This window comes from Choloepus didactylus, chromosome 9 (genome assembly GCF_015220235.1).
Source record: "Choloepus didactylus isolate mChoDid1 chromosome 9, mChoDid1.pri, whole genome shotgun sequence".
Lineage (NCBI taxonomy): Eukaryota > Metazoa > Chordata > Mammalia > Pilosa > Megalonychidae > Choloepus > Choloepus didactylus.
Genome location: NC_051315.1, coordinates 94,727,426 through 94,751,944, shown reverse-complemented (window position 1 = coordinate 94,751,944; position 24,519 = coordinate 94,727,426). Strand labels below are relative to the sequence as shown.

Here is a 24,519-nt window from a genome sequence, read left to right as displayed (position 1 = left end):
TATTAATATGCTCAAGAAACTATTTCAAAAGTTATACTGGCATCACTTTACTTGGTGCTTTCAAACTGTATTTATTTAGATCTCCACCATCCTTAGCAAGTATGTGAGTTGTTTTACAAAGCAACAGCTACATAATGCACATGTAAAATTGGTAATTATTCTGAGTATTGTAAATTGGCTTTTTAATTATCAATGCCAAAAAAATCTTTTTTCCCTCTACAATAACCTAATTAATTTTGAGGGCCAACCAAATGGTTTATTTTATTTCCAAAAGTGGGAAAGGTAAAATAACCACTAGCTGAAATGCAATCTGATTCCATCTATCAGCAGTTACTTAAATGGACCCAAAAGACATGTAGGAAAAATTACAAAGTACTTCCACTTACACTGCATACTGCTACCATCCAGGACATTTGTGGCTGAAAGATCCAGAGAATTAGGCCTTGGTGTTCTTCTGGGCTTTGATGGTGCAGGATCTGCTACTGTGCTCAGAACATCCTGTGTAAGAACATCTTGCTCTGGACATGGATTACTGTTGTTGTTATTGGAATTAGTTCGGCCACCTTCCAGTGGCCTTTCCCTCCTGTCAACGAGACGATCTAGAACACCTTCATCATGGATAGCCTGTTGTTCTCGTCTCAGTAAAGGTTCATGTTCATCAGGACTGGAATTAATATTCAGCCGGGTGTCCTCACCAACAAAATGATTCTGCAGCATTTCTTGGGCTCTGTGTGCCACTGTGTTGGCTGTCTGGCTAGATGGTACTGCCCCATTGGCATACTGGGTTGTGGCAGCATGTGAGTTAACATTGTGGTTTCTGCCTGCTACTCCATTCATTGTGACTGTCACCACATGAGGTTCTGCAGCATTGATTGTATTCATCTTGGCAACTCCAGTTTCTACTTGTTTCAAGTTTGATTTGTGCTTACTGCCAAATTTCAGCCGGGGCTCCTTTGTTGAATTTTTGGTGTTCAAAGGCAAACTAGTAGGTCTTTTAGGAAGGTTCTGTTGTTTGGGGAGAGGATAGATCTGAGTAGGTGGGACATCAGGAATTAAACATGCTTGGCCATTTGCAGCCTGTGTGAAGTCTTGCTGTCCTGTCACTTCTACTGCAAGCTTTATGAGTGGGTAAAGCAAGCTAGAACTGGTACTGCTCAGTGGGTCTGGCCCACTGAACTGTTTAAGGGAATGCTCCATGAGATTCTCATCAGAGCTTTCCTTGAGGTTCTTATCAACTTCTTTTGGGTCTAGCTTGTTTGTCTCCAAGTCTTCTTCTGTCAGCTGTAAACAGACAGGGGTTGGCCCAACTGACTGTGCAACATTTGTGGCATGCAGACTTGTTTCATCTGAGTATGGCATCTCAGATATAGTGGTCATGCCAGTGCTTGGAGTGAGGCCAGTGGTGTTTGTGGTTGTTGTATTGGTAGACAGGCTGGTGACGCTTGTTTCAGGGCTGGGGATTCGAGCTTGTGCTTGCTGGCGTTCATAATTAATTGAGTTTCGGTTCTTTTCCCCTATAGTCAGAGGTGTGCTGGACATTGAATGCTCAGAGGAAATATTCTTCACAATGCTATCAGTGTGATGGATAGAGTCTTCGATATATGAGGAAGAAGAATAATCTGGATAAGGGCCAATCTTTGGCACACGTCTATTATGTGAGAGGTTGCTTAAAGAAAGAATAAAAGGGCACAGTGAGAAAGTATATTTATGACAAACTGCTTCTTCAAGTTTAACACCACCAATTTTAAAGTCTGAGCTGCTTTTTATTTTTTTTGTAACCACACTATTTTAGAAATTATTTAAAAATTCTAGTCAAATAATCAAGTGCCAGTTAATTATTTCCGATCATGCTACTTTTGCAGAAATCAAACCTACTGAAAAACTATGTGTATATAGATGTGACTTTTATACATATTCATTATTTTGGTTTACAGAAGTTAATTTAAAACTCTTCCCTACAGTTTTATAACATCTCCAAGTACATCTTTATAAATTCTATACTAAAGATGTTTGCACAACCAGACATTAAATTCCATGAAAGCAAGAACCATGGCATTTTTCTCTTTCACCTCCATAATTCTAGATAATCTACTTGACAAATACATTATCAATTAAGATCCAATGGCCAAATGCTAAGAACATAAGCTTTAGGTTGTTTGAAAGTGCCTCTATTAAGAGGAACAGTTTAACAATGTAACATATCTTCCTGGATAGAATGAACCATGTAAGTGAAAGTCCTAGAGCCTAGGATATAAGGCAGAATAGAACACTCAGATAAAGTATCAATAACTCAGGAATGTTTTCTAGTTATCAGGGTTCTTCACAGTCATGGTCACTCCTTGGGAGTGATGGTTCTTGAGTATAACATTGTAATATATTTCTATTATTTAAAAAATGTTTAAAATAAAAAAGAGGGTAGCTTTAATTAAAACAATCAAGGTATAAATATTGGGAACATGAATAGATACAAGTGTTATAGGAGATAACCACCAGTCAAAGGAGAAGTGCTATGAAAGAAGACTGATGCAGTTAGGAGGGGAACAACAGGAAGGGCAAGAAGAAAAAAGCTGTTGTACTGCACAAGAAAAGAAGGTATGGATTATAAGACTCAGTAAAATGAAATCTATAGTGAGAATGACTATAGGATGAGTTATGATTTAGGGGAAACAATTTAGTAGTGACTGGGGATGAGAAGAAGCATGCAGGGGATAAAGCTGAATGTCAGAGAAGGAAAAGGATGGACAAAGCAAGAGGTGGAAAATCAAAGCTTTCCTCTTACTATCCAAGAAAAGTGCAAAAGCATTTAAGGTAAAAGTAGTTGACTTTTGAGAGAAATACAAATAGCATATGGAAAATGTGGAGATAAGAGGGGAGGGAAACTGAAAACTGTCCTGGTATGTGTAAAGCAAGAAAATTTATATTTAGAATTGTTAGTATCTACCTTCCTTGACTGGTTGATGTGCAAGATATAAGAATTTATATGCTGAAACTAATTCTACTTAAACATAAGTAGTATAAACCCAATTTTTGGCCCATAGTTCATAATACAAATTGCTCTCAGAAAACAGAACTATAGAAAATGGCAAAGCAAATGATTCAAAAATCAAGTGTATTTTTACCCCAGTGTTAATCTGATAACCCTTTCCTCGATGACTTTGAGAAAATTTTTAACATTTTTAGATAAAATTACAAATTCATAGGAAGATTTTTTCCCAAACATGGAACAAAGAAACACAGATAACAGTCTGACAGTTCCAAGTTGTAGGAATGACTTCCTTCTATAGCAACAAAGGATAAATGAGACTATATAAATACAAGTGTTTATCAGCTTTTGGAAATATGAAAATGTTTTATCTTTATTATTGTAAGGAAATTGGAGCACTGATAGAGAAGACTAATCTCTTTTACTGTACCTTGAGATATAAAAAACAGAGAATTCCACCTTGTACTCACACCAGACAAATATCTTCAGGAGAAGAATAGAAATATTGAAAGAAAAGCTATAACTTTAAATATATGAGTTAATCATCACACTCTCAGGCTAGTTAAACAGTATTTATTTCCTGTTCTTTGTTTGGTCTCAGTTTGCAATACTGTTAAACCCTTCAGGGTCTTACCGCTCATTCTGCATAGCAGTAGACATTGGATTGACTGTTGGGCTCACAGATTTGTTTCTTTCCCATATCATCATAAGTTCAGCCATCCTTTCCTCAGCACACTGAGCAGTAAGGCGAGCTTCTGCATCTTGGTCCCAACAGTCTTCGATTGTCTCCTTGAGTGACCTCACTGCCTGAAATATAAAGTAAAACATCATATATTTAAAAGTAAAAAAAAAAATTATATCAATCTTTAAATTTACAATATGAGGTTAAAGAAAAATCAATTTTCTATAACCAATATTTTACATAACTATAATAAAATATTTTAGACTTCAGCAATTTGTAATGGATCACATTTCCAAAAGGTGAGGAACAAGTAAGCAGGCAAGCTTTAACTTAATTCCTTAAAGATTAGCCACAAGAGTAAACAGCTCTAATAAGTTACAGATGTTTACCCAAGACCATGGTTTAAGTCAATGCTGATTGACAGCACTGTTATTTCAATCAATGTTAATTCAACTTCAAAAACCAGTTTTAACTTTGATGGAATTTTGGCACCAGGCTATCTTCAATCTCCAATTTATGAAACAAGGATTCTTTCCATTTTGAAATAATTTTAAACATCCTTTCTGCCTCTCCTGGCCTTGACATTTTTGAAAATTACAGGCCAAGTACTTTTTTTTTTTAAGCAGTTTTATTCACACACCAAACAATTCATCCAATGTGTACAATCAATGGCTGCTGGTATAATCACAGAGTTGTGCTTTCATCACTACAATCAATTTTAGAACATTTTCATTGCTCCAGAAAGAAAAACCCATACACCTTATATCCCCCTATTACTGATACTTAGCATTGGTGCAGTATTTTTGTTACAACTGAATTTAAAATATTACTGTTAACTATAGTTCATAGTTTTCATTCGAGGTATGTTTTCCCACATACCACCCTATTATTAACAACTTGTAATAGTGGCATACATTTGTTCTAGTTCATGGAAGAACATTCTTATATTTGTACTATTAACCACCTTTATCATCCACAACAGAGTTCAGTATGTTATATAGTCCCATGTTTCATCTTCTAGTGACATACATGACTCTAAACTTCCCCTTTCACCCAGAATCACACACATTATTTACTGCTGTTAATTATACTCACTATAATGTGCTACCATCACTTTTATCCATTTCCAAATATTTACCATCAACCTTACTAGAAATTCTGCACATATTAAGCATCAACTCTCCATTCCCTACCCTCATTCTATCTTCTGATAACCTATATTCTAGATATTTACTCCATGAGTTTGCTTATTATATTTAGTTCATATTAGTGACATCATACAATATTTACCCTTTTTTTTCTGGCTTATTTTCACTCAACACAATGCCCTCAAGGTTCATCCATGCTGTGTGCTTCAGAACTACATTCCTTCTTACTGCTGAATAGCATTCCATCATATGTCTATACCACATTTCATTTATTGATTCATCAGTTGATGGACATTTGGGTTCTTTCCATCTTTTGGCAATTGGAATAATGCCGCTATGAACTTTGGTGTGTGTGTCTGTTCGCGTCCCTGCTTTCAGATCTTCTGGGTATAAACCAAGTAGTGGAATTGCAGGATGGTAAGGCAACTCTATACTTAGCTTTCTGAGGAACTGTCAGACTGTTTCCCACAGCAGCTGTACCATTTTACATTCCCACTAGCAGTGAATAAGTGTTCCTATTTCTCCACATCCTCTCTAATGCGAGGTTTCCTATTTGTTTAATAGCGGCCATTCTAGTAGGTGTGAAATGGTATCTCAGTGTGGTTTTGATTTGCATTTCCCTAATAGCTAGGGAAGTAGGACATCTTTTCATGTGCTTTTCAGCCATCTGTATTCTCTTTGGAAAAATGTCTATTCATGTCTTTTGGCCATTTTAAAATTGGGCTGTTCATCTTTTTATTCTTGGAATGTAGGATTTCTTTAAATATGCTGGATATTAAACCATTATTGGATATGTGGTTTCCAAATATTTTCTCCCACTGAGTAGGTTGCTGTGGTAGTTTGGAGGCTGTATGTACCCCAGAAAGGATCATGTTCTTCTAATCCACTCCTGTGGCTGCAGACCTGCTGTATGTGGGACCTTTAGACTCTGATTATTTCAGTTGAAGCCTGCACAAGGGTGAGTCTTAATTCCCTCACCGGAGCCCTTTGTAAGAGATGAAATTAAGAGAAGCTGAGAGAAAAGCCCCAGAGAAGAGAGGACCCACAAAAAACAGAGAGGAAGCCAATGAAGTCAGAAGCTGAAAGCAACGAATCCCAGGAAAGAAGGACCAGCAAACACCGGACATGTACCTTCCCATGTGAGAGAAGTGTCCTGGATGCTGGCAGCCTGCCTTTAAAGTCCAAGTATCATACTGTTGATGTCTTGAGTTGGACATTTTCAAAGCCTAAGAACTGTGAAGTGTAAGCTAATAAATCCCCATTGTAAAAGCCAACTTATTTCTGGTAAACTGCATTCCAGCAAACCAAAACATTGCTTTTTCACCATTTGGACAAAGCCCTTTGAAGCACAAAAGTCTTTAGTTTTGAAGAGGTCCCATTCATCTATTTTTTCTTTTGTTGCTTATGATTTGGGTGCAAAGTCAAAGAAACCACTGCCAACCACAATATCTTGAAGACACTTCCCTACATTTTCTTTTAGGAATTTTATGGTCTTGCCTCTTTTATTTAGGTTGTTGATCCATTTTGAGTTAATATTTGTATAAGGTGTGAGATAGGTGTCCTCTTCCATTCTTTTGGATATGGCAATCCAGTTCTCTTAGCACCATCTGTTGGACACTCTTCTGCCTCAGTTCAGTGGACTTGGCAGCCTTGTCAAAAATCACCTGACGAGAAATGTGTGGGTCTATTTCTGAACTCTGAATTAGATTTTACTGATCAATAGATCTATTTTTATGCCACTACCATGCTGTTTTGACCACTATAGCTTTAAAATATGCTTTAAAATCAGGAAGTGTGACTCCTCCAATTTTGTTCTTTTTCAAATGTTTTTGGCTATTCAGGGCCCCTTACCCTTCCACATAAATTTGATAATTGGCTTTTCCATTACATCAAAGGAGGCCATTGGAATTTGATTGGGATTGTGTTGAATCTGTAAATCAATTTGGGTAGAACGGACAGCTTAACTATATTTAGTCTTCCAATCCATGAACACAAAATGTCCTTCCATTTATTTAGGTCTTCTTCGATTTATTTTAGCAATTTATTTTTTTAGTTTTTTGAATACAAGTTCTTTACATCATTGGTTAACTTCATTCCTAGATATTTGATTCTGTCAGTTGCTATTGTAAATGGATTTTTTAGCTTGATTTCCTCCTCATTTTGCTCCTTACTAGTGTATAGAAACTTCAGTGATTTTTGTCTGTTAATCTTCTACCCCACCACTTTGCTGAACTCTTTTATTAGCTCTAGTAGCTCTTCATATATTTTTTGAGACTTCTAAATATAGGATCATGTCATCTGCAACTAGTGAATGTTTTATTTCTTTGGATGCCTTCTATTTCTTTTGATTGCCTAACTGATCTAGGTAGAACTTCTAGCACAATGGTGAATAACAATATTGACAGTGGGCATCCTTGTCTTGTTCCCAGTCTTAGAGGGAAAGCTTTCAGTCTTTCACCACTGAGTATGATGTTAGCTGTGGGTTTTTCAAATATGCTTTTTAACACGTTAAAGAGGTTTCCTTCTATTCATATCTTTCAAAGAGTTTTTATTAAGAAAGGATGCTGGAATTTGTGAAATGCCTTTTCTGCATCAATCTATATGATCAAGTGGTTTTGCCTCTTCGATTTGTTAATGTGGTGTATTATATTAATTTTCTTGTGTTGAAACACCATTGCATATCTGAAATAAAACTCACTTGATCATGGTGTACAGTTCTTTTAATGTGCTTTGGATTTGATTTGCTAGTATTTTGCTGAGGATTTTTGCATCTATATTCATTAGAGAGATTGGTCTGTAATTTTCTTGTATCTTTATCTGCTTTTGGTAGTAGGGTGATGTTGGCTTCACAGAATGAATTAGGTAGTGTTCCTTCCTCTTCAGTTTTTGAAAAGTTTAAGCAAGACTGGTACTAATTCTTCTTGGAATGATTGGTAGAATTCACCTGTGAAGTCATCTGGTTCTTGGCTTTTATTTGTTGCAAAGGTTTTAATGACTAATTCAATCTCTTTACTTATGATTGGTTTGTTGAGGTCTTCTATTTTTTCTAGAGCCAGTGTAGGTTGTGTGTGTTTCATCCAATTGTCTAATTTGTTGGCTTGGATGTATTATGTTCCCCAAAATGACATTATCTTTGATGCAGTCTTGTGTGGGCAGGAAACATATTGGCATTGATTGGGTTTGAGACTTTTGATTGGATGTTTCCGTGGAGATGTGATCACTCAACTGTGGGCGAGATCTTTCACTGGATAATTTCCATGGAGGTGTGGCCCCACCCATTCAGCATGGCCTTTATTAGTTTACTGGAGCACTACATAAGCTGAGACAGAAGGACTGAGCTTGCCACAGGCAAGAGGAACAGGACCTGAGAGAGATGCTGCACATGAGAGACAGTTTGAAGCTGGCTGTTGAAAGCAGACTTTTGCTCTGGAGAAGCTGAGAGAGGAAAAATGCCCCAAGAGCAAATAAGGGTGACATTTTTGAGGAACTTCAACCTAGAGAGGAATGTCCTGGGAGAAAGTCATTTTGAAAACAGAACTCAAGCGGATGCCAGCCACGTGCCTTCCCAGCTAACAGAGGTTTTCTGGACACCACTGGCCATCCTCCAGTGAAGGTACCCAATTGTTGATGTGTTACCTTGAACAATTTATGGCCTTAAGACTGTAACTTTGTAACCAAATAAACCCCCTTTATAAAAGCTGATCCATTTCTGGTGTTTTGCATTCTGGCAGCATTAGCAAATCAGAACAGCATCCAACTGTCTAATTTGTTGGCATTTAGTTGTTCATAGTATCCTCTTAATGATCTTTTTTATTTCTGTGGGGTTGGTAGTAATGTCCTCCCCCCTCATTTATCATTTCATTTATTTGTATCTTCTCTCTTTTTTTCTTTGTCAATCTAAGAGTTTGTCAATTTTATTGATCTTCTCAAAGAAACAACTTTCTGTTTTCTTGATTCTATTGTTTGTTGCTGTTCTCAATTTCATGTACTTCTGTTGTAGTCTTTGTTCTTTCTTTCCTTCTGTTAGCTTTGGGGTTAGTTTGCTGTTTGTTTTCTAGTTCCTCCAGGTGTGTAGTTAGGTCTTCGATTTAGCCCTTCTTTTTTTTTTTTTCCTTTTTAATTTTTATTGGGATTGTTCAGATACCCTACAATTATCCAAAGATCCAAAGTGTACAATCAGTTGCCCCTGGTACTCTCATACAGCTGTGCATCCATCACCACACTTAATTTTTGTTCAATTTTTAGAACCTTTGTATTACTCCAGACAAGAAATAAAGTGAAAGATGAAAAGAAAAGAAAAAAAGAAAAAAAGAAAAAAAAAAAAAGAAAAGGAAACTCAAATCCTCCCATATCCCTAACCAACCCCCCTCAATTGTTGACTCGTAGTTTTGGTATAGTACATTGGTTACTGTTTATGAAAGAACGCTGATATACTACTAACTATAGTATACAGTTTGCAATAGGTATATATTTCTTCCCTATATGCCCCTCTATTATTAACTTCTAATTGTATTGTCATACATTTGTTCTGGTTCATGGAAGAGATTTCTAATATTTGTAAATTAATCATGGACATTGCCCACCACAGGATTCAGTTTTATACATTCCCATCTTTTGACCTCCAACTTTCCTTCTGGTGACATATATGACTCTGAGGTTCCCCTTTCCACCTCATTCATGCACCATTTGGCACTGTTAGTTATTCTCACATCTTGCTACCGACACCTCTGTTCATTTCCAAACATTTAAGTTCATCCTAGTTGAACATTCTGCTCATAGTAAGCAACTGCTCCCCATTCTTAAGCCTTGTTCTATATCTTGGTACCTTATATTTCATGTCTATGAGTTTACATATTATAATTAGTTCCTATCAGTGAGACCCTGCAATATTTGTCCTTGTGTGTCTGGCTCATTTCACTCAGTATATTGCCCTTGAGGTTTTGTCATCAACCCATTTTTTTTTTTTTAAAGATGGTTTTGTTCACACACCATACATTCCATCCTACGTAAACAAGTGATGGTTCTCTGTATGGTCACATATTTATGTGTTCACCACTTTCACCACTATCTACATAAGGGCATCTACATTTCTTCCACAAGGCAGGAGGGAGAGTCAAAGAAGGTAGAGATGCAAAAGAAAGAGGAAAAAAAACGACAGCTAGGAAACAGCAAAAGGAAAAATAACCTTAAATCAAAGTAGAGTAAAGAGTCAGACAACACTACCAATGTCAAGTGTCTAAAATGCCTCCCCTATCCCCACCTCTTATCTGCATTTACCTTGGTATATCGCCTTTGTTACATTAAAGGAAGCACAATATAATGATTCTGTTAGTTACAGTCTCCAGTTTACGTTGATTGCATCCCTCCCCCAATGCCTCCCCATTTTTAACACCTCGCAAGACTGACATTTGCTTGTTCTCCCTTGTAAAAGAACATATTTGTACATTTTATCACAATTGTTGAACACTCTGGATTTCACCAAGTTACACAGTCCCAGCCTTTTATCTTTCCTCCTTTCTTCTGGTATCTCACATGCTCCCAACCTTCCTCTCTCAATCGTATTCACAGTTATCTTTGTTCAGTGTTCTTACACTGCTGTGTTACCATCTCCCAAAATTGTGTTCCAAACCACACACTCCTGTCTTCTCCTATCATGCTGTAGTGCTCCCTTTAGTATTTCCTGCAGGGCAGGTGTCTTGTTCACAAAGTCTCTCATTGTCTGTTTGTTGGAAAATATTTTGAACTCTCGCTCGTATTTGAAGGACAGCTTTGCTGGATATAGGATTCTTGGTTGGCAGTTTTTCTCTTTCAGTATGTTAAATATATCACACCACTTTCTTCTGCCTCCATGGTTTCTGCTGAGAGATCCACACACAGTCTTATTAAGCTTCCTTTGTATGTGATGGATTGCTTTTCTCTTGCTGCTTTCAGGATTCTCTCTTTGTCTTTGACATTTGTTAATCTGAGTATTAAGTGTCTTGGCCTAGGCCTATTCAGATCTATTCTGTTTGGAGAATGCCGTGCTTCTGGGATCTGTAATTTTATGTCTTTCATAAGACATGGGAAATTTCCATTGATTATTTCCTCTGTTATTGCTTCTGCCCCTTTTCCCTTCTCTTCTCCTTCTGGGACACCAATGATATGTACATTCTTGTACTTTGTTTCATCCTTAAGTTCCTGAAGACGTTGCTCATATTTTTTCATTCTTTTCTCCATCTGCTCCTTTGCATGTAGGCTTTCAGGTGTTTTGTTCTCCAGTTCCTGAGTGTTTTCTTCTGCCTCTTGAGATCTGCTGTTGTATGTTTCCATTGTGTCTTTCATCTCTTGTGTTGTGTCTTTCACTTCCATAGATTCTACTAGTTGTTTTTTTGAACTTTCAATTTCTGCCTTATGTATGCCCAGTGTTTTCTTTACAGCCTCTGTTTCTTTTGCAAAATCTTCTCTAAACCTTTTGAACTGATTTAGCATTAGTTGTTTAAATTCCTGTATCTCAGTTGAAGTGTATGTTTGTCCCTTGGACTGGGCCATAACTTCGTTTTTCTTAGTGTAGGTTGCAGTTTTCTGTTCTCTAGGCATCTGACCTCCCAGGCCTCCCCTATCAGGTTTTCCCAGACGAGAACAGGCTCAAGTCACAGAAGGAGGAAATATTCAGTACCCAGTTTCCCTGATGGTTTTTCTTAGAGGGCTGACACACCTGTGCTTTTCTGTCTGGCAGGTGCACCTGTCAGCCTGTACCAGCTGGTGTAAGAGGGTGTGGCCTGTGGCTCTCCTCCCCCAGGCTTTGGGGTCTGGTTCCGGAAAGGCAGGTAGTAGAGCTGGACCCCTCCCTTTCCTCTTGGGAAGCTATGCCCCCTCCAGAGAGTTCATCTGCGTATCAATAAGTTTTTTATTTCTCTGACTCTGCTGATCAAAGTGTTTTGATGTTAAAATGGCTGAGGCTTTCTTTATTGCAATGCGTTGCGGGCTGAAAATGGCTGAGGTTTTCTCCAGAGAGAGAGAAAGGGACAGAAAAGATCCCAGATTCACTCGTCAGCCAGAGATAGCACCCGATCCTCTGGGCTCCCCGTCCTGAGACAGATATGTCCCCTGACTCTCCCAAGGTCAGTTGTCACCAAAAGCCTCTGTCTGCTTATTGGGGATTCGCTGTCTGTATTGAGCGGTTAATATTAAAACCCCAGTTGGGGCTGGGCTGAGGTCCACTCGCTTGTTTGGAGAGTGCTGCTCCCTAGAACCACAAGGCTTCCATTAGGGAGGGGCTCTCAGCTCTCAGCGTGGGTCCGCAGTGTTTACTTACAGATTTTATGCTGCGATCTCAGGCATTCCTCCCAATTCAGGTTGGTGGATAATGAGTGGACAGTCACGTTTGCTCCCTGCAATTATTCCAGGTTATTTACTAGTTTTTTTTGGTCATTCATGAATTGTTCTGGGGGGGACTAACAGTCTATCACTCCGCTCTATGCCGCCATCTTAGCTCCTCTCTAGCCCTTCTTTTTTTTTTTTAACTTCATTTTATTGAGATATATTCACATACCACGCAGTCATACAAAACAAATTGTACATTTGATTGTTCACAGTACCATTACATAGTTGTACATTCATCACCTAAATCAATCCCTGACACCTTCATTAGCACACACACACAAATAATAAGAATAATAATTAAAGTGAAAAAGAGCAATTGAAGTAAAAAAGAACACTGGGTACCTTTGTCTGTTTGTTTGTTTGTTTCCTTCCCCTATTTTTCTACTCATCCATCCATAAACTAGACAAAGTGGAGTGTGGTCCTTATGGTTTTCCCAATCCCACTGTCACCCCTCATAAGCTACATTTTTATACAATTGTCTTCGAGATTCATGGGTTCTGGGTTGTAGTTTGATAGTTTCAGGTATCCACCAGCTACCCCAATTCTTTAGAACCTAAAAAGGGTTGTCTAAATTGTGCGTAAGAGTGCCCACCAGAGTGACCTCTCGGCTCCTTTTGGAATCTCTCTGCTACTGAAGCTTATTTCATTTCCTTTCACATCCCCCTTTTGGTCAAGAAGATGTTCTCCGTCCCACGATGCCAGGTCTACATTCCTCCCCGGGAGTCATATTCCATGTTGCCAGAGAGATTCACTCCCCTGGGTGTCTGATCCCACGTAGGGGGGAGGGCAGTGATTTCACCTTTCAAGTTGGCTTAGTCTAGCCCTTCTTTTTAATGTAAGTGTTTAGGGAAATAAATTTCCCTGTTAGCATTGCCTTCACTGCAGCATCCCTTAAGTTTTGACTTGTTATGTTCTCATTTTCATTCATCTTGAGATATTTACTGATTTCTTGTAATTTCTTCTTGGACTCACTGACTGTATAACCTCCATAAATGTGAGAATTTTCCCATTCTATGCCTGTTATTGATTTCCACTTTCATTTCATTATGATCAGAGAAAGTGCTTTGTATAATTTCAATCTTTTAAAACTTATTGAGATCTGTTTTGTGACCCAACTTGTATTCTATCCTGGAGAATGATTTATGAGCACTTGAGAAGAATGCATATCCTGTTGTTCTGAGGTGCAAAATTCTGTACATGTCTAGTTCATTTATCATATTATTCAAGTTTTCTGTTTCTTTATTGATCCTCTGTCTAGATGTTCTTGATGACAGTGGTGTATTGAACTATTATTGTAGAGACAACTATTACTCCCTTCAGTTTTGCCAGTGTTTGCCTCATGTATTTTGGGGCACTGTGGCTAGGTGCGTAAGTATTTAAGTTTGTTATTTCCTCTTGATGGATTTGCCCTTTTTGTTAATATATAATGTCCTTCTTTGTCTCTTCTAACTGCTTTGCATTTAATGTCTATTCTTTTCCTATATTTGTATAGCTACTCTGGCCCTTTTTTGGTTAGTGTTTGCAAGGAATATCTTTTTTGAGACTTTCACTTTCAATCTATTTGTATCCTTGGGTCTAAACTGAGTATCTTGTAGAGAGCATACAGATGGATATTTTTTCATCCACTTTACCAATCTGTGTCTTTTGACTGGGGAGTTTAATCCATTAACATTCAATGTTATTATTGTTAAGGCAGTACTTACTTCAATGATTTGTCCTTTGACTTTGTTTTTGAAATAAATTCAAAGTTATAGGAACAGCTGCAAAAACAATACTAACCCCATACACAGAACTCCATCATACCCTGACCCCCCTCCCCCGATAGCCCAATCCACCAACTTTAACATGCTGTCACATCGCTATTTCTTTCCCTCCCTCCCTCCCTCCCTCCCTGTCATCCATCATCTATTGCTCTGTCTTCTGAACATATGAGAGGTAGCTGCACACTCCTTGAACAAACACTATAATTCACATATACACTTCCCATGAAAAACAACATTCTTTTATGCAATCCCATTAAGCGCAGCTAAGAAGTACAAGAGATTCAACAATGATACAAAGCTTACATTCTATATTTCCTTTTCCTTATGTCTCAACTGTGTCCCTTTGAGCCTCCTGTCCTCCATCCTCCAATCCCATCCAGGTTTGTCCTTGGCATTCAATTGTCATCTATTTAGACTGTCATTTTTTTTTTCTTTCAATTGTAGAAACATATATATAGCCTAAATCTTCCCATTCCACCCCCTCCCTAGCATTCCATTAGTGGGGTTAATCACCTCTAGAAAGTTGTAATGCTCTTTTTTCCCACCAACCATTACTAGAAATTTCCCTTCACCTCAAACAGCAACCCTACACTCATTTCTTAACTCCCCATTGCCCCTTCCCCCATTTCTCTTAACCCATACTCTACTTTTCATCTCTATGGTCATAATCTCTGATAATTCCTTTATGTTTACTGTGGGGCTTAAAATTAAACTCTTAAATCTGTAACAATCTTGTTTTTCTTTGATACCAACTTAATTTCAATAGGACACATAAACTATGTACCTATACTCTTCCATTCCCCCACCTTTATATAGTTGTCTAAAATTACATATTTTACGTTGAGTTCAAAACCACTGATTTGTCATTAGAGTTTGTGTATTTTATATCATGTAGGAAGTAAATAGTGGAGTTACGATTCAAAAATTATTGACTTCTATTTGTATTCCATTGTGGTTGGAGAATGTGCTTTGAGTATATTCAATTTTTTTTTTTTTTTAATTTATTAAGGCTTATTTTATGTTCCAGCTTATGGTCCCTTCTGGAGAAAGATTCGTGATCACTAGAGAAAAATGAGTGTCCCGGTGATTTGGGATGTAAAGTTCTATATATGTCTATTAAAATTCTCTATATCTCTTTCTCCTTTCTTTGCTTCTCTGTTGGTAGGGCTCCGTTTAGTATCTGATGTAGGGCAGGTCTTTTATTGGCAAACTCTCTTAGCATTTGTTTGTCTGTGAAAAATTTAAGCTCTCCTTCAAATCTGAAGGAGAGTTTTGCTGGATAAAGTATTCTTGGTTGGAAATTTTTCTCTCTCAGAATTTTAAATATGTCATGCCACTGCCTTCTAGCCTCCATGGTGGCTACTGAGTAGTCACAACTTAGTCTTATATTGTTTTCTTTGTATGTGGTGAACTGCTTTTCTCTTGCTGCTTTCAGAACTTGCTCGTGCTCTTCAGTATTTGACAGTCTGATCAGAATATGTCTTGGAGTGGGTCTATTTGGATTTATTCTATTTGGTTCGCTGGGCATTTATGCTTTGTGTATTTATATTGTGTAGAACATTGGGGAAGTTTTCCCCAACAATTTCTTTGAATACTCTTTCTAGACCCTTACCCTTCTATTCCCCTTCTGGGACACCAATGAGTCTTAAGTTTGGATGTTTTATTTTATCTATCGTATCCCTGAGATCCATTTTGATTTTTTTGATTTTTTTCTCCATTCTTTCGTTCTTTCATTTTCTGTTCTGTGGACTTCTAGGACACTGAAACATTATTCAACTTCCTCTAACCTTGTATTGTGAGTATCCAGAGTCTTTTTAATTTGGCCAACAGTTTCTTTTATTTCCATAAGATCTTCTATTTTTTTACTTACTCTTGCAATGTCTTCTTTATGCTCTTCTAGGGTCTTCTTTATGTTGCTTATATCCTGGGCCATGGTCTTCTTGATGTCCTTTAAATCCTTTGCCATGTTTTTGTTCCTTGATTGTAGTTCTTTGATTAATTGTGCCAAGTACTGTGTCTCTTCTGATGTTTTGATTTGGGTGTTAGGAATTGGGTTCTCCATATCATCTGGTTTTATCATATGCATTAAGATTTTCTGTTGTTTTTGGCCTCTTGGCATTTGCTTTGCTTGATAGGGTTCTTTCAAGTTGTAAAAAAAGATACCAATCTAATTTTTCAGAAACACAAGTTGGTGGCATACACTTTCTCTAACTAACCAGCAGATGGCGTCTGCGAGTCACCTATACCCCTCAAGTCAGTTCTCAACCTTGTCCCCGTGGTGTGTGGGGAAATGATTCTTGTGGGGTTCAGTTCGTGAACTCAGTTTGGGTGTGTTGCTGGAGCCGTCCGCCCTGCATGTGGGGCATGTGTCCAGGTGGCCAGGGAGGAAGGGCAGCTTTAATATTCAAACCCCCCAGGTTCCTGGAGATTCAAGGCCGCTGTAAGAGTCTAAGCCTTCATTTCAGTTCAGCCCCAGACCCTCTCTCTGGCTGACCCACAAGCCACCGGACTTGGCATAGCGTCCCTCGGTTTTCTGAGCGGGCCCCCTTTCTCAGCTGTGATCTTCCAGGACCTCTGCTGAGGGAATGCTGTGCTACATCACCAGTGTGTGCCGTCCCTCAAGGGAAGCCCCAGGCTGCCGGGCCATGCAGGGGCGCTCTCAGCCTGATGCAAAGATTGCCAAATGGGGCATCTCAACCACCCCCTCCTCACACAGTTCCTCCTTCCCAACTCTGGGACAACTGGGGGGGCTCTGGGGTGTGGGCACGGCCCCGGGCAGGAGTTTATCCAGCCCTCTGGGGAGCCAGCTGCGAGCCGCAGGGTTTCTTTCTGCTTCCGCCTCTCCCCTCCGCTCCCCTGGCCCTAAGGGTATCTGCAGTGGGCTATCCTCCAGGCCAGACACCGAGAGGCCGGCTCAGCCATCTCCTGCTGTGTTTTACTGTGTGGTTCCCACTGTCACAACTGCAGCCGCTCCTGGGTTTTTCCCTTTTTTTTTAAAAGAACCAGTCAGTCTCCAAACGCCAACCCCTGGCTTCCCCACACCGCTGCACGGCTGCAGGTCTTCCAGCCAGCTTACTCACTTGTTTCAGAATGCAGACTACCAGTTTCACCAAGTACATGGCCCCTGTGGTACTAGCAGACCTCATCCAACTGGCGCATCACTGTAACTGGTATTCTGGGTCACTTTCTGGTTTTTATCTAGTGTTTTTCACGGAGGTGTTTTTTGCCCTGTCTCACTTAGCTGCCATCTTAGGTTCTCCTTGTCCTTTGACTTTTATATGTCATATCTTATTTTTTGTCTCTTTTTTTATCCTTTTAGTCACTCTTTCGGATAATCTTCATTTCTATACTCTCCTCCAGTCTCTCCTGTCTTTTTCTTTTCAGCCTGCAGAATTCCCTTTAGTATTTATTGTAAGTCAGGTCTCTTATTAATGAACTCTGTTTTTGTTTACATGTGAATATTTTAAATGCTTCCTCATTTTTGAAGGACAGCTTTGCCAGGTAAATAATTCTTGGCTGGCAATTTTTCTCTTTCAGATCTTAAATACATCATACCACTGCTTTCTCACCTCCATGGTTTCTGATGAGAAATCGGAACTTAATCTTATTGCAGTTCCCTTGTATGTGATGGATCACTTTTCTCTTGCTGCTTTCAGAATTCTCTATCTTTGGCAGATGACAGTCAGATTAGTATGTGTCTTGCAATGGGCCTATTCAGATTTATTCTGTTTGGAGTATGTTACGCTTCTTGGACATGTATATTTATGCCTTTCATAAGAGTTGGGAAATTATTGACCATTATTCCCTCAAATATTCTTTCTGTCTCTTTTCCCTTCTCTTCTCTTTCTGTGACATCAATGATGCATATGTTTGTGCACTTTGTGCTGTCATTCAATTCCCTGAGACCCTAAATGAATTTTTCAATTCTTTTCTCTATCTGTTCTTCCGTTTGTAAGATTTCAGCTGTCTTGTCTTCTAGCTCACTGATCTTTTCTGCCTGTTCAAATCTGCTGTTGTATATCTCTAGTGTATTTTTAATCTCATCTATTTTCTTTCATTTCCATAAGGGTTATTGATTTTCTTTGCATGCTTTCAAATTCTTCTTTATGCTCACTGTGCTGGTGTGGATGTATTATGTTCCCCAAAACACCATTATCTTTGATGCAGTCTTGCGTGGGCAGGAAACGTATTGGTGTTGATTGGACTGGAGACTTCTGATTGGATGTTTCCATGGAGACATGATCACTCAACTGCGGGCGAGATCTTTCACTGGATAATTTCCATGGAGGTGTGGCCCCGCCCATTCAGCAAGGGTCTTGATTAGTTTGAGCTGTATATAAGCTCAGACAGAAGAAGTGTGCTTGCTACAGCCAAGAGGGATGCTTTGAAGAATGCACAGGACCTGAGAGAGGAGCTGCAGATGAGAGACAGTTTGAAGACAGCCATTGAAAGCAGACTTTTGTTCCGGAGAAGCTAAGAGAGGAAAAATGTCCCAAGAGCAACTAAGAGTGACATTTTTTGAGGAACTGCAGCCTAGAGAGGAACATCCTGGGAGAAAGCAATTTTGAAACCAGAACTCTGGAGCAGACGCCAGCCATGTGCCTTCCCAGCTAACAGATGTTTTCTAGACACCATTGGCCATCCTCTAGTGAAGTTACCTGATTGTTAATGACTTACCTTCGACACTTTATGGCCTTAAGACTGTAACTTTGTAACCAAATAAATCCCCTTTATAAAAGCTGATCCATTTCTGGTGTTTTACATTCCGGCAGCATTAGCAAACTAGAACACCCACCCAGTGTCTTCTTGATATCCTTTATCTCTTTCACCATATTTTCCTTCAACTCTTTGAATTGACTTAGGAGATTTGTTTGAACATCTTAGTTTTTCTAAATTCTGTACTTTTTATTTGTTACTTTGACTAGGTCATATCTTCCTGTTTCTTGCATGGCTTATAATTTTTTCTGTTATCTAGACATCTGATTATTTTGATGAAACTACTCTGAAGGTCAGTTTTTCTCTCTTTTCTAGGATTTTGTTGTTGATTGGTTTTGTGTTAAGGCTCTTCTTTGACACTTGGTTAGTATTTCCCAGCCAAAACAGGGCTAGGGACCCAGGCAAGGGGCACAGACCAGTTCCAAAGGGCCTTGGGGAAAGGGTCAGGGAAGACACCAAAAAGCCTTTTTTTTCCAGCTCCCCCTGGCTGCACTTTCCTGGCCTGCCCAGCAGATGATACCCTTCGACAACCTATTCCCTGCAGCCCTAATAAGGCTGAGTTTTTTTTAGCCCTCTGCTGGCTCCACTTCTGATGTGGGTGGAAACAGTGGTGCAGCAGCACCTGTGTAGGGACGGCTAAAGCAGTGGGACTCAGCAGGCTGAATTTACCATCCAATGGCTGGATCAGTATTGGGACATGTCTCCCATTGTTCTTGTGTGATGTGTGTGTGTATGAGAGAGAGAGAGAAAGAGAGAGAGGGAGGAGAAGAGAGAGAGAGAGAAAGAGAGAATGAGAGACTGAGAGACTTCCATGGCCCTCCCAGTCTGCAGCAGCCTACAAGGCAGATACCCATCCAACCCAAGTAGCTTGCCTCAAGAGTGGGGAATGGGCACCAGGAGCCAAGGTTGAGAGAGCTATTCACAGTTCTTCTCTGCAGTTTTTCAGTCTCTTCATCCCACTCTTCCTTGGATGCTGCACAGTACTGCCCTTGTCTCTAGAGTCCCAGAACAGTTGGTTTGGGGTTACTGCCTGTCAACTAGCTGTTTTTGGAAGAGAAGTGAGCTTTGCAACTCCCTACTCCACCATCTTCTCAGAAATCCCTTCCCTAAAGTCACCTATATCCCAGTTATTGTTTAGAATGTTCCTCAGTTTGGGCTTGCCTGATGGTTCCTCATGATTAAATTCATCTTTAGCAGAAAACCACAGAAGTGGTGCTATGTTCTTCTCATTACATCTTAATATGTGGTACACAGTTTTCATTTGTATATAAATGATGACATTTACACTGATCACATAATTGAAGTGGTGGCTGCCAGATTTCTCTACTATAAAGTTACTCTTTTCACTTTTATTATCAATGTTTTAAAAAAATTCCATTAAGTGTTTTGTGGGGTGTTCCAATTTGCTAATGCTGCTGTTTTGCAAAATACCAGAAATGGATTGGCTTTTAGACAGGTGTTCCAGTTTGAATTTAGTATGTCCCCCAAAGCACCATTATCTTTGATGCAATCTTGTGTGGGCAGACGTATCAGGGTTGATTAGATTGTAATTCTTTGAGTGTTTCCATGGAGATGCGACCCATGGAGATGTGACCCTGCCCATTCAGCATGGGCCTTGATTAGTTCACTGGGGCTCTATAAAAGCTCAGACAGAAGGAGCGAGCTTGCTACAGCCCAGAGGGACACTTTGAAGAATGCACAGGAGCTAAGAGAGGAATGTCCTGGGAGAAAGCCATTATGAAACCAGAACTCTAGAACAGATGCCAGCCACATGCCTTCCCAGCTAACAGAGGTTTTCCGGACACCACTGGCCATCTTTCAGTGAAGGTACCTGATTGTTGATGTGTTACCTTGGACACTTTATGGCCTTAAGATTGCAACTGTGTAACCAAATAACCCCCTTTTATAAAAGCCAATCCATTTCTGTGTTTTGCATTCCAGCAGCATTAGCAAACCAGAACAGAAGGGGATTTATTAAGTTACAAATTTACATTTCTAAGGCCATAAAAGTGTCCAAACTAAGGCACCAACAAATGATACCTTCACTGAAGGATGGCCGATGGCATTTGGAAAACCTCTGTTAGCTGGGAAGGCACATGGCTGGCATCTGTTGATCTTGGGTTATGAACCAGCTCCTCTCTCAGTTCCTGTGCATTCTTGGTTCTTTCTCCCAAAATGTTTCAAAACGGCTTTCTCCAGAATGTCTCTAGGTCTCCTAGCTTCTTCAGCTCCGGTGCATCTAAGCATCAGGGTCCTCTCTTAGCTTCTCTGGAGCAAACTCTGGGCTAGCATCTCCAAATGTCGATGTCAGAATCAGCTCTTAGCTTTTCTCCAAAATATCCCTCTCAGCTGCTCTGAGCTTTTTCTGTTTGTGAGATCTTTTTTTTTTTTTTTTTTTTAATTCAGTTTTATTGAAATATATTCACAGACCATACAGTCATCCATGGTATACAATCAACTGTTCACAGTATGATCATATAGTTATGCGTTCATCACCACAATCTATTTCTGAACATTTTCCTTACATCAGAAAGAATCAGAATAAGAATAAAAAATAAAAGTGAAAAGAGAATACCCAAACCATCCCCCCATCCCACCCTATTTGTCATTTAGATTTTACTCCCATTTTTCTACTGATTTTTTTTCAATTTTTTAACTTTGTTTATCAAAAAATTAAAAACAAACAGGCAAACAACAACCAAAAAAACCCCACAACATTTCAAACAAAGCAATGGATTAAGGAAAACAAATAACCTAAAATAACTACTTTGCTTCCAGTATGTTCCTACCATACCCCAAGAAAATTAATAAACCATGTCCAAACAGAGGAGTAAGAAAAACAAATAATCTAAAATAACTACATTGCTTCCAACATGTTCCTTCCATACCCCAAGAAAATTAACAACCCCTAAGAAAACAAAGGAATAAGAGAAAAAAAAAAACCTAAAATAACTCTATTGCTTCCAACATGATCTTACTATATCCAAGAAAGTTTACAAACCATAATCATTCCTGAGCATTCCCATAATATTGAGATTGCCCTCCATAGTTTATCTGTTCTTATTAGATTATCATTCCCCCTCCACTAATTGGTATCTCTAGGTCCCCTACATTCTACAGTATAAAACATTGTACATTTTTCACAGAATTCACATTAGTGGTAACATACAATATCTCTCTTTTTGTGCCTGGCTTATTTTGCTCAGCATTATGTCTTTTTTTTTTTTTTTTTTTTAATCTTCATTTTATTGAGATATATTCATACACCACGCAGTCATACAAAACAAATCGTACTTTCGATTGTTCACAGTACCATTACACAGTTGTACATTCATCACCCAAATCAATCCCTGACACCTTCATTAGCACACACACAAGAATAACAAGAATAATAATTAGAGTGAAAAAGAGCAATTGAAGTAAAAAAGAACACTGGGTACCTTTGTCTGTTTGTTTCCTTCCCTATTTTTCTACTCATCCATCCATAAACTAGACAAAGTAGAGTGTGGTCCTTATGGCTTTCCCAATCCCCTTGTCACCCCTCATAGGCTACATTTTTATACAACTGTCTTCGAGATTCATGGGTTCTGGGTTGCAGTTTGATAGTTTCAGGCATCCACCACCAGCTACCCCAATTCTTTAGAACCAAAAAAGGGTTGTCTAAAGTGTGCGTAAGAGTGCCCACCAGAGTGACCTCTCGGCTCCTTTTGGATTCTCTCTGCCACTGAAGCTTATTTCATTTCCTTTCACATCCCCCTTTTGGTCAAGAAGATGTTCTCCGTCCCACGATGCCGGGTCTACATTCCTCCCCGGGAGTCATATTCCACGTTGCCAGGGAGATTCACTCCCCTGGGTGTCTGATCCCACGTAGGGGGGAGGGCAGTGATTTCACCTTTCAAGTTGGCTTAGCTAGAGAGACAGGGCCACATCTGAGCAACAAAGAGGCATTCGGGAGGAGGCTCTTAGGCACAACCATAGGGAGGCCTAGCCTCTCCTTTGCAGCAACCGTCTTCCCAATGGTAAAATCTGTGGTAGAGGGCTGAACCCATCAAACCACCAGTCCCCTATGTCTGTGGTCATGTTAGCAACCATGGAGGTGGGGTAGGCGAATACCCCTGCATTCTCCACAGGCTCCTCAAGGGGGCACTACATCTTCTTTTTTTTTTTTTTTTTTTTAACTTTCCCTTCTTTTTTAAATCGACTGTATGAAAAAAAAAGTTAAAAAGAAAACAAACATACAATAAAAGAACATTTCAAAGAGACCATAACAAGGGAGTAAGAAAAAGACAACTAACCTAAGATAACTGCTTAACTTCCAACATGTTCCTACTTTACCCCAAGAAAGTTACCTAATATAGCAACATTTCTGTGAACTTGCTCCTACTATATCCATCAGAAATTGTGAGATCTTTTAAAGGACTCCAGTGATTAACTCAAGACCCACCCTGAATGGGCAGGGTCCATATCTTCATGGAAATAATTTAATCAAACATTTTGTGCACAGTTGATTGAGTCACATCTCCATGGAAACATTCAATCAAAAGTTTCCAACCTAATCAATACTAACAAATCTGCCCCCACAAGATTGCATTAAAAATATGGCTTTTGTGGGGGACATAATATATCCAAACTGGCACTTGGGGGAAGTAGTTAGAGCCTCTGCAAATATCCTGTTTTGCATTCACCTTTGACCCACTAGTTTCAGCATGCCTTGATTTTTTTTTTTTAACATTTTATTTTGAAATAATTTCAAACTTACAGGACAGTAGCAAAAATAATACAAAACCCAGAGAATTCCAACATGCCCCACCTCCAGATCCCCAGATCCACTAATTTAAACATTTTGCTATGTTTGCCATTTCTCTCTCTTTCTTTATCTTCTAAACATTTGAGAGCTATATACATCATGCTCCATCAACACTTAATACTTTCAAGTATATTTCCAAAGAACAAGGATATTCACTTATGTAACCATCTTAAGTACAATTATCAAGTTCAGGAAATTTAACATTGATATAAAGCTTACAGCCTATACTCCGGTTTGTACATATATCCAAATAATGTCCTTTGATTGTCAGATTATTATTAGATCTAGTCCAGAGTCATATATTGTATTTCATTGTTGTGCTGGTTTGGAGTTGAATGTACCCCAGAAAAACAGGTTCTTAAACTTAATCCATTGGTGTTGGTGTGAACCCATTGAAAGTAGGACCTTTTGATGAAGTCATTTCAGGTAAGATGTGGCCAAACCCAATCAGAATGGGTCTTAATCATATTACTGAAGTCCTTTGTAAGCAGAATGAAATTCAGACAGTGAGGGAGAGAAAGTCATAGGAAGCAAGAATCAGAAAGTCAATGGAACCTGTAGAGAGAATACAGTCTCCCTCCCATCCTTGTCCCCCAACTACTCACTTTCTTTCTGCGGAAGCAAGCAATATTATCAATTACTTGGGTATTTTTATACAGAAAGTCTACTAAATTCAAACACACACACAAATTTATGGTTTTATTTGAGTTCTAGTTACTAAATAGCAAGTGTAATAGACTAAAGTGGACAAATTGGAATAAGGATTTCTGAAGCAAAAGTTTGACCACCTTTCCACAAAAACTGAAAGGGATCCTTCCCTTTTCTAAAACAAAGCACTATCTTTTGTACAGAGCTCCATTCACCAACTTCTGGCCATGACAAGCTCAGAAACCCCAATATCTAAAGTAGTTAAAAATTGCATATTGGCTGTTTATTGCACCCTGGGGAAAGAGAGACACCGATGAGGATAAATCTGTTACTTTTCATTATAGAGTTGGGAGATATTTGTTAAAATTCTTTTTAAACATGAAATAAAAAATAAGACATTCTTCAAGAC

The 24,519-nt window shown here is 38.9% G+C and overlaps 1 protein-coding gene across 2 annotated transcripts in view; it reads right to left on the bottom strand.

Annotated features, from left to right (window-relative positions):
* Nucleotides 1-24,519, bottom strand: part of BMPR2 (bone morphogenetic protein receptor type 2) — a 265,898-nt gene that overhangs the window by 8,486 nt on the left and 232,893 nt on the right. For both annotated transcript variants that reach the window (XM_037848856.1, XM_037848857.1), the window contains 2 exons: nt 3,618-3,790; nt 387-1,666 (listed from right to left, as the gene is read on the bottom strand). In XM_037848856.1, the coding sequence (XP_037704784.1) occupies nt 387-1,666; nt 3,618-3,790 (1,453 nt within the window). The remainder of the gene's footprint in view (nt 1-386; nt 1,667-3,617; nt 3,791-24,519) is intronic.